General features: G+C 44.1%; 1 protein-coding gene across 1 annotated transcript in view; it reads left to right on the plus strand.

The window, feature by feature from the left end:
• LOC137914358 (tomoregulin-2-like) overlaps nt 1-14,032 on the plus strand; it is a 36,356-nt gene extending 22,324 nt beyond the window's left edge. Inside the window, exons 3-4 of the mRNA XM_068757962.1 lie at nt 6,218-6,347; nt 13,929-14,032. Of these exons, the coding sequence (XP_068614063.1) occupies nt 6,218-6,347; nt 13,929-14,032 (234 nt within the window). The remainder of the gene's footprint in view (nt 1-6,217; nt 6,348-13,928) is intronic.
• The last annotated feature ends 2,165 nt before the right edge of the window (nt 14,033-16,197 follow it).

A 16,197-nucleotide genomic window follows, 5' to 3' on the forward strand; every position in this document is an offset into this window, starting at 1 on the left:
CTGATCGATACATGGATATTGTTATGAGATTTTAGTGCCAGCCTCGCAGTCTAAATTAATCCGAGGCAGTAAAGTCTAAGCCCGGTAAAATGAGCAAGCCTTTTTTTTGGGGGGGGGGGCATTACACCAGGATTTAAAATACAGGAAGCCACTAATTTATCAGGTTAAAGGTGGCTTTAGATACCAAATCTTTGCTCAAATAAAATGACTTACAAGGTGAATGAGTATTTGATTAATAAGAACATTTTTTGCATCCACACACCTGTTGCATTTCTTTCTGTGTTTGACGTGACTCCCAAAGGTCGTCACATCGTATACTTCTAATCTCTTCTCCTACTTCTAAGACTGGAATGAGAATTGCTGTACTGCAGCTCTTAAGAGTCTTCCGGCTCAGGATTTGCAAATTCCAGCCAGACGGCTGCTTGAAATGATGATCATATGGGTCTGGAGCGCCATTGGATGGGTGGATGAGTCATTTGTGGGTTGTTGTGGTTTTGTTTTTGTTTTTTGGCTTATTGATGCCGATGTACTGTCATGTTTGTTCTCGCTGCATTTTGCAGAGCTCTCCCCCTCAAATTGGCATGTTTCTTCTTCTCCACTACATAGTCAGGCACTGACGCGTGCACTCGCCTTCACTCCGTATCGCCCCTCTCCTTTGTCTCCTCTACTCTGTTTACTCTGATGTGGTGCCCACTGTGCATATCCACTGTTCTCCTCATTCCTATCATCCTTCCGCCTCAACCACCTGCAGTTTTTCACCTTTAAATCTGATTCTTCTTTCTCCTCTATATCTCCGACACCCTCTTACAGTCTCTCCCTCCCTTTCCCCGTGTATTCCTCTTCATACCTGCTTTCTCAATTTGCATTCCCCCCCCAAATCATCAACCTCCCAACCAACCACCCATCGGGAGCTGCTGCGGAGGAAACAAATGTGTTTAGACTCTAGGAAGGCGCAGATGCATCTTTTTTGTTCAAAGTGCTTCAAAGTTTGAGGCTTGCTGTGTGTCTTTTCTGCATTAGCATGATGCACAGATCCCTTTCAGGTAGACGGACAACAGGTCCTGGCTGAAATCCCAAAGTTTAGCCTTTGGAACTGAGATGAAGGGAGATGGCAGAACCACAGCAGCCCCTACAGGAGGTTTGCAGAAACTGGATGTCTGGAGACAGAGATAAGAGTGGGTGGGAGGGCTGGGGGAGGGGGGGGGGGGTAGCTTAAACGCATAGAAAATTCTGCAAATATAATATTGATAAAACAAAATCAAAAGCACTTCAGTTCATCTGCAGACTCTACCGTGTTTCCTGTGACGAGCTTATTTGCACAGCACTGGCTGGCATTGGAGCGTCGCTACCGCGGCTGTGTTTTTGGTTGGGACTCTGCAGGACTCTGCAGGGGGGGGTTTTTTCACAGGAAAGGTGTGGGACGATGTCTGTGAATTTTGCAAAGCCCAAGCCAGCGGGCGCATAAGGCCACGCCATATGGTCCTGGTCGACAGCCCCCACTCTCCTGTCTACAGAGACATGTGGAGGATCAAGTTTTCTCACCTTCTGTCTCATTATCATACTTTATCTCTCCTCCTGTCCACCAGTACTCGAGATGGACCGCGTCTTCTTCAAAGGCACATCTTAGGGTTTTAATTTTTTCATGACACCTTTGTCTTTTGCTTCATTTACATTTTGCTGACACGTCGTCTGGGCCGACTTTACAGCGCAACAGCCGATGAAGCTTGTATTTTCCGACTGCCAACACGACAGTCAGTTTTCGAGACATTCGTGCATCGAAGCCGCCGCGCTGTGACAACGCCTGTACCAAGGAGAGCTGCTGCCTCTAATGCAGACACGTGCCGAGTCAGGGAGTGCTTTGTGAAGTCAGTTTGAAAGTTTGAAAGCGTGACCTCAGCTCACTTTCTTTGTCGTTCACATCAAGGGAGTTGGATAAATGAGAGCCTGGCGGAGAAATGTCAAGGCTTTGTCTTTTCTTTTTTTATAATCCCACAAAGGCTGGGTAAAGATCATTTTAAAGTCTGGTACAAGTGTCTGTCTTATTTTGCATTCAGGAGTCTGTTGATAGGTAATGACGATGGTTCATTGTTTCATTGCATGAAACATTTGTTGCATGCAACAAAACAAAAGATTAAAAAAAAGAAAATCCTATACCCCAGTTTCATCTGCCGATGTCTTTTAGTATCCTCAGGGCTCTGAGAAGACACGTCCCTTCTCCAGTATTGTGATCCTCCGTTGGATGGATAACAGTGATTATCGGGGGAAGTTTCAATCACCTGCCGCAGTCCGGCTGTCAAACATGTCATCAAATCGATACTTTGCGATATCATATCTGTATTGGAAGCGCTGAAGCTATTAAAGAAAGTGATCGCAAAGAAAACAAAAGATTTTCAACTCATGGCTGCACAAACAACGTGGCTTCTGGTCGCCCGTATCTGAAAAGCTTGGTTTATCTTACTGCGTCGAGGTCGCGAGTAATGCGAGTAGGCGGAGCCTATCCCAGCAGTCTGCAGGCGAGAGGTGTGGCACCGTCCACAGACGGTGCCATGTTTCCTTCTAGTTGAGCATCAGCCATCCTCTCATCGCTTTTCTCTTTTCTCAAAAGGGTCAACAGCCGAATGTCGGGGACAATGATCATGAGACGGGGCGGGTCGTTTAAAAAAAATACACCCGTAGGGTTCTGCCGGGCAGCGTTCCCTTCCGTCGCATCATGCCTGGCATAAAGTGAGAATCCCCAGGTTAAGAACATTCTGAGCCAGATGGGAGAGTGTGAGGGGGAGGACACATAGGGGGAAAGATAGAGGAAGACGAAACAGTGCTAGCCCTGCGGTAAGCCATTCCAGTAAGCGCCTTTGTGGAGTTGCCATTTTTTTCATTCTCTTCCATTCTCCTTTGAGGGGATTTTCTATTCCTCTCCGTCTCTCTGTCCATGTCCCCATTTCGTCTTCCCATTCCTCTTTTTTTATTTTATTTTTTTGATGTTCTTTTATTTTTCTTAGCCTTGATTTCTTCAGGCGCCTTGGTTCTTTTTCATCGTGCCAAATTCTGTTGAGCCAGGGCTCCATCTCCGCTGCTCTCTTTCTCTCTGTCTGCATCTTTCCTCCTTGTCTCCCTCTACTTTTCTACCTCTCATTCTCCTTCTGTCTCGCTCTCATCTATTTCGACTGACTTCTTGCCCCAAGGCAAATCTCGCTCAAGTTTACCTCCCGTCTTCTCCGCAGCCTCTTTCTTTGCCGCCTCTCAATCCCTTTGATCAAGACCCAGAGTGCGGTTTCTTTCCCACTCTGTTCTCTTCCTCCTTTTTTTCTCCCTCCCTTCATGTCTATTCTCATCTCTTCCCCACAAGCTGGTCAAAAACAGCATTCGCACTGGATCGTTAGGATGCTCCGGGGCTCTGGAATCGATGGCACGGTTATTTCTGTGCTTCTCTTGGCGGCCATCAGACCCTGTTTATGTCTGTGTGCCTTAAATTGCATCCACACTGAGCCAACTAGATTTTAAAACAAGCCGTTTATGTGTTCAGGTACTTTTCGTAAAGATCTATCTCTCTCTTCGTGCTGACCTACCTTTTGAGGAGCTAGAATTCATTCATGGTTAATCCCTCCTCTTGCAGGCCTGACATGGAAATAAAAAGAAATATTAATAAGCACACATCCTGCGTCTTACATTCCATTATTTGGGAATATCCACATGTGGTGACGCTAACATATTCGCATGTCGTGGAAGAGAAGCCTTGGCGACTTTGGCGGCGGTGGTGGTGGTTTGCCCTCTCAACCCTCATCCTAGTCTTACAGGGTTTTCTCTTTTGGTTGTTACACGACTGGGCAAGCATGAAATAGCTGAATGCTTTCCGCCAGGAAGTACTCACTTTCTCACAAACCTTGCGCTCGACGGATTTGGTTCATTTTACTCTGTGACCTTTTCTTGTCGAGAGGAATGTGAGGAATCCTGTGGATGGATCGATGACGACACTGTCAGATATTTAGATTTGTTGACTAAATCTGAATGACATGTAAGAGGTGTTCCTTTTTCGGTGAGCGTATACTGTCCTTTATGTGTTATTGACCTTTTGGATGTATCTATCTGTACATTGATTTCCCCCTGGAAACTATTGCACCTTACTCCGTCTGTAAATCTTTGTGTTGAGATTGCAGGAGTTTTTCTTTCCTTTATTATTAGCAGTGATATAAATACAGTAAATGCGGCTGCCTGTGTCCTGTTAGCTTTAATGTTATGTTCAGTCCCATCTCCTCTATGCAACCTCTCAGCGCAAGTCATAGGAACAGCTGCTCGTAAACGCTGCCCGTTAACCAGATGAGCAGTAACTCTTTGCGCTCCTGTGCGTGGAGTGTCACTTGCATCACTTTTTAATGATCCAGCAAAAAATAAACTAAACCCTGAGGGGATAAACGGGCATTTGAAATGAGCGCCGCGGTTTTAACGGCGGCGATTTCAGCTGTAAATTGAATAATCGGAGTGACGCGAGCCATCCTCGCATTGCACAAAGCTGCATGCCTGTTATCGTGAGGGGAGCATGTAATGTTCTGTGAGGGCATTGGGGGGGGTGGGTGCAGGCGTTAAAGGAGAACAAAGACGGCAGGGAAGAAGAGCTCATCTCCTCACAACAGGTAAACATTGTCAATGACATTGTTCAGCGCTTTCAAAGATCCTCAGATTATTGGCCGTGACGACGCCGAGGCATTTATCGGGACCCTCTGATGGCCGTTCTCTCTCTCTCTTCAGCAAATACATTGGAGCATTTCTCAATTGAATAATCACCGTCGTTATTCCTGCAATGTCGCACAGGAAAATCAATATCACATCAGAAGAATGTCTCTCCTCTACGAAAAGAAGAAAGAGAAAACTGAGATCCGGCACTTTTGTGTCATCAGTCATCTGAAAGCTCCAAAGCAAACAGCCCCTGTGGGGGGGAAATGAACGAGTGATGTTCTATCGTGAGGCCTGGCGTCCTTGAGCCAAGTCACTTAACCTGCAGCTGCTCCGGCGGAGCTGCAACAGAGGCGAGCAGCTGCTGTTCGGAGACGCATGCATCATGAAGACGTCCGAGGAAAAGGAAGCGCGGCGAAAAGTTCAGGCGCTGAAATCAGATGGATTGACGTGGCAAAATAAGTACCAACAAAGACAAGTTAAAAAAAACCCTGATCAGATTTCCTCAGATCCAAATGTTGACATTTGCTGTATCCAGTTTGGCCTCGCCTATATTTAGACAACAGTGCACAATCACGTCTCCTTTGGGAAGGCATCTGAACCGACAGTAATATGCTTATGATGTAAGACGCTGAGTCAGCACCAGTATAGTTGACAAGCGTTCAGATTAGTAATCAGATCTAGTGCTGACGAGGCATGGATCCGGTTGCTCTCCCAAACAGAGTGCAAACCTGCAAAACAAAAAAAATAACTTTCCATTATTTTCTACATAATTTAATTAGCGCGACCGCAATGACCCACTTAGAATTGGCTGTTCTAATTTTACAACCTACTTTACTATTATTAATACGTGTGAATCTAATCAGGGTATCAGCCCAAGGATAGCTCAATGCACATATCGGTTTTGTCCAATCTGAACCCAGCATGCATTTTCTCATTCATATACACCATTTAAACCCCGTTATTTATGTTGAAAGCCGTTCTGATGGTGTCAATCATGCGGGGGGCTTTGAATCAACATCCTGTCTCCTCATTCCAACGACTAATTTATTTCTGTTTGGTTTCCTACCACACATTCAATTCCCAGCATCAAACAAACTTAAGTCTCTTGATTAAAACAAGGAAACGGAAGCTGGAGGAATTCAAATGAGGAGGCGCTCCTGCGTCTCCTCGACGCAGAGGTCTTTTGAAGGTTCAAACCGGAGCCGCGCGTTTCAAGCGGCTTCATTTTAATTGTGTTTTAATTTTCCTCTTTTTTTTTTTCAAAATGCATGATGTTCATTCATCTCTTATTTGTGAGCTCCGTTTGTTTGGCGAATTCCTCTTATGTCCCATTTGAAATGATTACTTCAGGGTGCGCGGGAGATTAGCAAACCAAAACACGAACGCTTTGAAAACCAATCCTTCGCTGCGGAGTCCTAATGAAATGACTGCGTTGACTGACTCTCCCGGCCACTAAACACGTCCCTCTCGCCTTCTGTCAGATGCCCGCCTCAGCGCTCTGTGCTCACCTGCTTCCTCTTTCTGTTTCCCCTTCTTCTCTCCGCAGTGCAACAATGACTATTCCCCAGTGTGCGGCTCCAACAATCAGAACTACCAGAACGAGTGCTTCTTGCGGAGGGATGCCTGCAAGCAGCAGTCTGAAGTGCTTATTATGTCAGAAGGCGCCTGTCCTGCTGGTATGTACATTGGCGTCTACGCCGCCGTGCATACAGCCGCACACATGAGGAGCGCTGATACGACACTCCCTGCAGAGCGCATCGAACATCGACACCAGCAGAAAACAGTTGCTGCATGCTCATCTTGCAAGCATAGAAATGTAATCCAATTTGAGCGCTGTATGTACTTAAATATCGGCCCCATCCACGCATGCAAATAGCACCGGTGCATGGGCGCCGCTAATTAGGATGCATCACTTCAAAGGAATTACAAATAGGAATCATTTGCTGGAGGTGACGGACTGATGTAATTTCCCCTGGTTGAGAGCATCAGGCTGAGGAAGATTTCATCAATGTCTTCACGAGGTGAGCCGGAGGCAGCATCCGGCCCGAGAGGCTCGCCCGAGTGCAACGAGTTCGTTCCGCGGGTTTGTTTGAATCCGCTGTGCTAAACAGAAAGTAGAAGCAAAGCTCGACCGGCTGTGACCTTTTCTTATGTAACATCTACATAAATGTCAGAATTCATCAAATATAAACACTGGCCGAATTGTCTTAGGTGGCTGCGTAAACGCCAAGCCAGGGGCAAGGGGGGAGGGGGTGTACTCAACGAAGCAGAACATCGAATGACTGAATCATAAATCATCTTAATAGCTGTGTCATCTTTTCCGGATTGTATCGACTTTTTTTTTTTTTTTTTTTTTTAGCTCTTTCATCTTCTTCAAAGAGAATGCAATTTAATTCGGTAGTTTTTCCCGCCATCTTATTAGAAAACCATCTACGAAAAACAGAGACATGGGTTCAAACACAAACGTCCTTGGTTGACATAAGCATGACGTCAAAGATTTGTCATTAGCTTTGAATTACACTGTCACAACCTCTGTATCTACTAAAACTACAAATCACGACATAAAGAATATTCCTATAGTATAGATAGAATACTTGATGTACTCCGGAGTCGTGGACTGTTGCTCTCAGAGCGTTGGATTCTGTTTTACTCCTCCTCATTTCTACGTTCAGCTGGAAAGACTTGGCACTCGGCGTAATTGTTTGACATAATTGGGATTTCTGTTTTACTGACTGTAGTTTGGTATTTAAGCTGCTGAGTAGGCATCGTCAGAAGGAATAGGTCAGCTGCTTCATTATCTGTACGGTGAAGACGAATACTGGTATTCGTAGTACCACAGCACTACAGTAAAAGTTTCTTGGACGATGTTGTTGATTAGACTGAAGAGAAGGTTTCTCAGAATTGTTTTTGTTTTTTTATCTTAAGGATTTTTCATGAGCTGTCTGATTTCATGAACATTTTTGGGTGCGCGGAGTCTTTGCTGTCCTTTGGTTGAGCGTCTGTTCCAAAAAAACCTAACCTAACTAATGCCATTCAATAAATATTATCCATTAATCTTTTCTTTTTTATATATACAGTACATTTATGTCATTTGTCTTTGCAGCAGCAACGAAACTCAGCTTCATTACAGAAACAAACAAGTACTGATTTCTTCCCCTCTGCTTTGTATTTCATTACAACATGTGTAATTGGGTTTGGCCTCTGTAATGTGTTTAATCCTGTGATGACAAATCCAAATAGATGAGCATATACTTCAGAGTCCCTGTGGACCCACGGGAGAATTTGTGCTTATTCTACCAATCAGCGAGTCGTTTTTACTGAATGATGTGCCCGGTTGAAGCTGCAGGGGAAACATATGAGAGAATGAGATGGATACGTCTAATTGCTGGTTTGCAGTACTGTGCATATAGTCATAACCTACCTCTTAAATGTCAGTTTGCATGCTTTGTGCGAGGTTGTGCACGGGACATGTGATGGCGGGAGCGTGTGTGTGTGTGTGTGTGTGTTGCCTTGTGTATCAATTTCAAATTAAAAACAGATAAGGGCCCTTTTCATTGAGGCAACAAGGATGCCTTTATGTCGCAGTCTGCTGATAAACAGCTTGTGACTGTGGTGTGACTCGCGCTATTCACCATCTCATGTTACACTCATAAGAACCCTCTTTCATGTGCGACTCATCCAAAGCAAGGCTGCAAAACAACATCACACGTCCCCTTTCTCGGGGTAATTAGGTTCTAATTTGATTTGGCCCTGATTTGTTGACTTCACGTCCTTCCTTTTTTGATCTTCTGCACAGTGGTTTTTGCTTTTGACTAAACCCGCTGTCTAATTTGTGACTTAAAGTCATGGAGTGTGGTCGTATATTCCAGATGAGGAACAGTGACAAACGCTGGAGCTGAACTTTTATTGAAGGTGTTGGACTCACTGGATTTCCAGCTTAAGTTGCAAATGAGAAAACCTGCTTTAGATTCAGAATGGGTACGCAGTGTAAATTTGAGTGAAATAATTATTTGAAAATTTACAAAACAGCAGAAAGTAATAATATTTATTTATATTGTGCTTTGTGCAGAGTGCTTCTCAAGGACAGCATAATTAAGTGTATGAAATAGCTGTGTGCAGCATACGAATGAACTTTATGGAAAGATTTAAAAGAAATCATTGCAAGAGGCTTCATTTTATTAATTAGAAACCGACAGGGGGTTGAATTTGTTTTTTCATGTGATGTCATCCAGGAGTTGTTTGAGTTTGACTGAAGATTTTTTTACGACATCCTGTTCCTGATATCACAGAAGTGTTTGTTTGGAGAGTTCAACATAACAAGGCAAAACCTCCTGCCTCGTCATCATAACAATAACAAATTTAAGAGAAAACACTTTTTACAAGTGGAAGCATGTGTAAAGAAAATAGAGATGGTCCAGAAACTGACCCCTGTGGCACACCATTTGAACTTCCTGTTTCCTGATTGACCATTATTTTTCTTAAGTTTATGGATCTGTTGATCGTAAAGTAATTCTTGTATGGTTTTTGTATCTTGTATGGTTTTTGTATTTTGTCATTAATGTTAGATGTAGCACGACTTCACAGAGAAACGTTCCTAGTCTGTGAACCCTCACTGACAATGGCAATAAACCACTTCTGATTCTGATTCTGATTCTGATTTTTAGTTTTATTTGTATTGTTAAATTTGTATTGTTAAATGTTGATGATTTATGTACTAAGGACTTTCAACGGAAACAAGACCGCAAGGACTTTTTTGAAATGCTCCTCTTAGACAGGATGTTTGACTTTATTTGTACTGTAATACATGCTATTGTGTGACTGTACTTGTACTCCAGCATTCTATCTAATAAATATATTCATCATCATCATCAGACTTACCAAACCCTGACATTGAGGATTGTGATAAAAAAAAAAAATTAATCCTGATTTTTTGAAATATGAAATCTCTGAGAGTGTGACTATGTCTAAAAGGAAGGATTATAAATTTACAAATGCTTGAAAGTTGAGCACATGGGATTTCTGTGCGGGGGCTTGTCTTACATAATCCAGTGCCAAAGCTTTCATGTGGAAAAGTAGGCCAGGCAGCCACTTCGGAAGTCCCGCTCTGGCTCTCTTGGCCACTTAGCCATTTACTTGATACCCACAGCAAAGCCACCTAAAATAAGCGCAGCACCATTAATATATCATAAATACAAGCAATCTGAATATCTAATACCACGTAGCATCAAAAAACAGCTTCGCCCGACCTGCGCAAGAACCACCACAAACCCTTTGTTCTCCCTCTTTCTCGCTGTCCTCTCTTCCGTTTTCATCCTCCAAAATCCCATTAGCAGCAACAGTACACGGTGTAATGGATGTATGACAGCTCGCCGCTGCCAATACTTGTTTCTCTTGCCGGTGTAAGAAATATCATGAAACAGAGATCTCATGGGAAACCCGGCGGGGGGGGGGGTCTCAGAATGAGACTTTGGCTCCTTGTTCAGGGGTGTCGGTTTAAAATAGAAAGCTATATGCTCATGTCGAAGAAACGTTCTCATCACCTGATCTGCATAAGTGTGTACAAAGTTTATACAGGTTCTAAATGTAGATATTATTATTTTTATTTTTTTATGGAATCATAACTCTGAGCAACTGTTTTACATATAGTAGTCGTTTTCCCTACTGTTGGTGCAAAACAGGGGATTGCTGCAGCTGTAACATCCGAGCTGGAATGGGGGCTGTCTGGCTTCTGCATTGTGACGTGTCTTCAGGTGAAACAGGACATGCAGAGCTGGACATCACCCTCCATTAAATCAGAACTTGCATCATCAGCCCTTTGGTGGAGGGAATCTCAGCAACATCGATTAGTGGGTTGTTTGTCGAATTTTGTTGGTTCAGGTTTGATAAGAACACTTGGGATTTTATTTTAGAAGAACACATGATCACATTAAATTACCATAAATAAGATATCCTTGAAGAACCCTCCCGTAGCCTACTGTCCCTAACCCTCCTCGGTGCCGCTCGAGGCCAGACGTTCTCCTGTGGCTGTGTCACCACAGACAGACAGAAATTCTGAGCCCAGAGTTAACGACAGGACGAGATCTCAGGTGGCACCAATGCTGTTAAACCTGATCAGCGCAGGACGGCGCTTTCCTGACATCGGGCGCGAGCCCAGCCCAGCGAGGAGCAACAAGGCGTTAGCTTGGCCGAAGGGAACAAAGCAAGCAGCGTCTCTTTTCCTCAAGGGATTGAGCAAAAATGGCGACTAGGTACCGATGTAGCGTTTGCCAAGTCCATTTGCAAAGTGAACAGGGTGACTTCCAGGAATGCATTAAGTGGGGAGGTAGGAGCAGGTTTAATTGACGATTTAAAACGTCGATGACATGTTTAATCAGCATTTTCTGTGCTATCCTCCCAGCGCGGAAGGCTGACGGGAGCCATATGCTGCGCTGGTTATTTTAAGACGCGCAACCTTTAGACAAGGAGCTGGATGACAACGAGTAGAATGGTGTAGCTTGTAGCGTAGCGCGCCTAATCAATTCAATACTAATTGTCTGTCTGCTAAACAAAGGATTCATGTCTCGCTGTTTCCAATTAGTGTCCAAGATCACTGTGAATTCGGACTACTTTTAGTGATAATCGAATTTGTTATTGATCTGAGGGGAGATTTCCTTTTTCGCTTGATCTCCTCCGGGGAGGCCAGAGGTGAAGATGAACGGAAGAGTTAGAACCCCAGAGGCGACGCCCGGTTTGTCTCCTTGTCTTTAGACCGGAATGTCAGTGTTGGATGATTCTGCTGAATTCTGGATGACATCCAATGCAAATATAAATAGCTGTGTTCTCATTCGCCCTGCCATACGTACCGCCTCGCTGAATGAAAGGTACAGCACCACCTGCCTTTGTGTTGTTGTGTGTTGGCGTTCAACATGAATCATGAAATGCCAAGTCGTTAAATATTCATGCGACTCCCAGGGCGACTGGGAGTTTGGAAAAAGCTTTGTTTAATTGCTGGAACTTTTTATAATTTTTTTTTTTTACAATTGCAGTTAGCTTGAAGCCCCCCCCCCCCCCCCCCCTGTTTTTGTTGTCCGTCTCGGAAGCTAATTTACTCAGCAAGAGGCTAAATATTCCGGCTGTGGTCACTTTATTAAAAACCTGTGTTTCCTCCTGAGTTGAAAATGGTCCTGTCATGTTGCAGTTTGATGGAGCTCAATTTCAAAGGTGCTCAAGGTTGACTGTGTGTGTGTGTGTGTGCAGCGTGTGATGTTGTACTGGCGCTGACAGCACCAAAGGTACTGTATGTTAATGCCAGCTCCCCTTTAAGGATTCCCTTTCCAGAATCAATCCATTTAAACCTGAATAATAAAACTCGTGTATTTTTAGGGAATGGAACCTTCGTTACTCTCTGCCTCTGCGCCTTCACTCGTTGTCTCTCACAAAGTGAAATTGTGTGGTATCTCCTCTTTGCGACCTTTTCGTTTGGCAGACAAGCGAGTAGAAAAATACGCTTGCTGCGCCCATCTCTTTTGCCATTTTGCTCTCTTTTCCAGCACCAGTCTTTTCTCTCCTCGAACTTTTGCTCCTGCACAGATACTAACGTTTTTTTTTATTGATCTCCCTTGAACCCCTTCTGGCTCCAGCCTGATCCTTCAAGCTAAGCCTTTTCATGAAACACTGCACATTTAGCGTCCCTTGTGTTTGAAGGTCTCTGAAATTCCTCAGATGCCTTCATCCATGGACCGCCGCTACTACGCGTGTGTGCGTGTGTGCACGTTACACCGGCTTTGCTGGGAACGTGCATACGCGCTTGCATTTTATGCCTACTATCCTTGAACACTCGAGATACACATAGAGGGGTTAATTTACAAGCCACTTTAACGAAATGCGAGTTTAGACAGGACATGTGCAACGCCATGCACTGTATACGCTGCAATATGCAGCTTTTAATAAGAGATCATGACAATAGTTGCTCCACTTCCAGTTTGCAAGTATAATATTTATGTGGCAGTGCTTTTCATATCAGGGATAGAGAGTGATGCCACTGAAAGTAACTGGCTTAAAGGACCGCCGTCTCCAACTTGTAGAAGGCTTCAAGTGCATAAAGTGTACACTTTTGAGTATTTTTCCTTCGCTCCCACCCTGACTTTGCGTGTGCATTAAACCAACTCGACGATCCCGGCAACCCAGCGCAACCGTCAGAGATGCACAGCCCCGCCAGAATTATTGTAAAGCCTGTGGAATCTTGATCGTATTTAAATATGGCGGCTAATAATTGACTATTTTTAAGCCCCACAGCTAAAACGGACACGCGTTATTTGATTTTTTTTTTTTTTTTTATGCAAGTATACCAGGTTTTCATATCTGGATCATTTGTAATTCCAGACCCAAATTGCATTTTATTTTAAAACAGTTGGCACGCACTGCTGAATTATTTTCCAAAGTGTGACTGTCAAATTTGCAATATAGAAACTGAGTATGTCTTCAGAGCGTCTTCCCTTAGGACGTCTGACCGTCTGCTGCATTTACATCATGGTTTCATCCAACATATTTTATCGAACCATAGGCTTGTGCCATTAAAGTATCAGGACCATGTGTATCAGACACCAAGTGTTTCAGAGCTGCGATGCCCCCAATACTCCAGCTAGTATTCTTATGGAGCTGAGCTATTATCCCCCCCCCCCCCCCCCCCCCCCTCCTCCGCCTGCAGCCCTCTGAGGACTCGCTCCAGGTCTCTTGCCCCGGGCATTTTAGCGGATCGCTTTCCGCTACTACAGCTCAGGTTACACGGCTGCCGTTCTCCTAAGTACTCATCGCTATCCCTTTCACCGCCATATATTGTGAAACAAGTCGAGAAGCCCGGTTTGTGTTTGAGGCCGGGTTGCACAGATCCAGTGGGAAAGCCGTGGAGAAGAAGTCAATGACACACAAACAAATGAACAGCCGGAATCAGAGTGCCCTCCCACACGTCTGCCATAGAGAGGTCGGCGGTGTCGGCATCAATGAGCTGCCGCGGAATTGGGAGGATGCACGATACTTAATGCCTCAGGGCAGCCTCACGATTATCTCTTGCATGAGTTTCCCCTTTTCCCATTTAGAGAGAAATGCTACGTTCAAACGTACCAAGAACCATGCAAATTGATTTTTTCACACATAAACTCGCAAGCAGACACTGGGGTCGACCCAGAGACGCGCTGAAATATGCCCAGTCATGCACTTGTTCAGCCGATGCATGTGGCACCTTCAACCTCTGGTTAATAACTGTTTGTTCTCTTCCGCAGATGCTGGCTCAGGGTCAGGAGACGACGGTAAGATTTCTCACCTCATCCTCCTCCTCCTCCTCGGTTCACTCCGCATCGGCTACTTTTCCCATCTCTTGCTCTGAAAGTCATTGTTTTTCCTCCAGCAAATCTATATTCACGACCCGGTGACATTGAAGCAGCCGTCTGCAATCCGAGATCTTTTCAGTTTTGTATGAAGGAGACGCGATGGCACGATTTAAACACTGTTTTCCATAACTAGATAATAATTGAGCAAACATTTGTCATCATATATTTATCATCAGTGATTTTGAAATTATTTAACAAAATAGATTTTCCATAAAGGGAGAATCTGGATTTACCTTTTTCTCCTGGATATAACTTCTCACCTTTAACAGATACACAGAATCCCTTTGATTCCTCACCTGATCCAGGTCATTGAGTAGCAGTGTCACGTCTCTGTTATATTTTAATCTGCTAGAATCCAATTGTGCTGCGGAGTGGAACATGATGAGTGTGCGCCTGGGTATCTTTGCTATTTTGATTGGCCTGTTATTGTTTTTGCTGATATTAGCAGGGTGGATCATGTTCTCCTTGTGTCTGTGTGGGTTCCCTCTGGGTTTTCCAGCTTGCTTTTCCCCACCACTTAAAAACACGCATTAGAGGTGAACTGCTGACTCTAAATTAACCGTCGGCGTGAATGCGAGTGAGCTTTGGTTCTTTGTCTTGCTATGTATAACCCCTGGGATAAACTTGCAACTATTCCAGGGTTAAATCCACCTTCTCCTGGGAATGGTTCCTGTCCCGGAGCGACGCTACACAGGATAAGCAAATCCAGAACGGGTAATATTAGCCAAAGAAATAAAAAAAAAATGTAAAAACAAAATCCCATATCCTCTGATGTTGAAGAAAATGAAAACGTGATCCAGAACAACTGAAATATTACAGTATTCATCTTGAGTTGTAATCAGACGCAACAATTAAGCTAAGCTTCGAAATATGAAACATTTACAGTCCGACTGGAATAACAACGATTTGCTGTTTAAAGTTGGTTCATCAATTAGTTCATCATCATTATTTTATATACTCCATTGCAAGTGACTCATGAATCCTGCCTGCTGGTCATCTGTTTGCATTCACCGCAGAAACGCCGTTATGTGATAACACATGTCAGCGTGTGATTCCGCTGCTGCCATTGGCTTTATCCGCGTGATTAAAGGAAACACACGACGTCAGGCTTTTGCGAGTATCATTGCAGCTTTCTGATTCAATGCCAAGACGCGGCGACTGCCAGGCAGCATCAAAGCTACGTCCGCCGGCCAGCGCTGTATGTTCTATAGCTCAAACTAATCTGAAACAAATCTTGTTCCGATTGCTGTTTCCTTTATTTCAATGAAAATTGAAAAACAAGTTTATTACTGCAAGATCCAAGATAATTTTAATCGCACGGCAAAATTTGCGACCTGGAAGACGGTTTGGGAAATGGCCGTGGTTACGCAACTGTATTGCTGCACCAGTCCGTTAGGATCCGTCATTTCAAGTTAATTAATAACATTCTTTGTTCTACTAGAGACAGACTTCCAGTATAAATCCATTCATACCAAGCATGCTTACTACCTTTTGTTTTTTTAATTCCTCCATTAACAAACACAGACTACTTTGATCAAGGCAACCTCACAATCGTCAACCTTCTCATTTAACGCTGTGAAAGTGTCACCTGTTCCCTCACGCTGTGAGTGAAATGAAGATGCCGTTTTTGTCCTTCTTCCTCCCTGAATGAAAAACGGTGCAATTAATAAACACTAGATCTGAGGATGACAAGTCTGAGGGGTTGACGAGTGTGTGATTGTCTCGTTTACAGCTGCAGGTGTTTTTGTGTGAATAACTAATCACGTGAAAACCTGCAGCTCTCCACTCTAGCTCTAATTTGTAGCTTAATTGACCAGCAAGTCTCCGCTCTAACGTCGTTTGTTAGACTGTGTGTGTCTGCATGCATATATTTACTCTCACCCCTCTATATCTGTCCCCCTGTGTGTTTACCCATGCAGTTCCTTCATTAAGTCTCATGCATGGAGCTTTACCAAGCATGTATGAGAGAGATTTGCAAAGAGATTAGTTCCCTCGCTCTCCCCTACAAAAAAAAAAAAAAAAGAAGGCAGACAGACGGATGAACGAGCGGAAATGAAACTGGTGCTAGGTCAACCAGAGAGGAGGAGAGGGAGAGGGAGACAGGGGAGCTGAACAAAGAAATGGCCTGGGGAAAGTCACAAAATAGATAACAGAACAGACG

This window comes from Brachionichthys hirsutus, unplaced genomic scaffold, assembly GCF_040956055.1.
Source record: "Brachionichthys hirsutus isolate HB-005 unplaced genomic scaffold, CSIRO-AGI_Bhir_v1 contig_913, whole genome shotgun sequence".
In the NCBI taxonomy this organism is placed as follows: domain Eukaryota; kingdom Metazoa; phylum Chordata; class Actinopteri; order Lophiiformes; family Brachionichthyidae; genus Brachionichthys; species Brachionichthys hirsutus.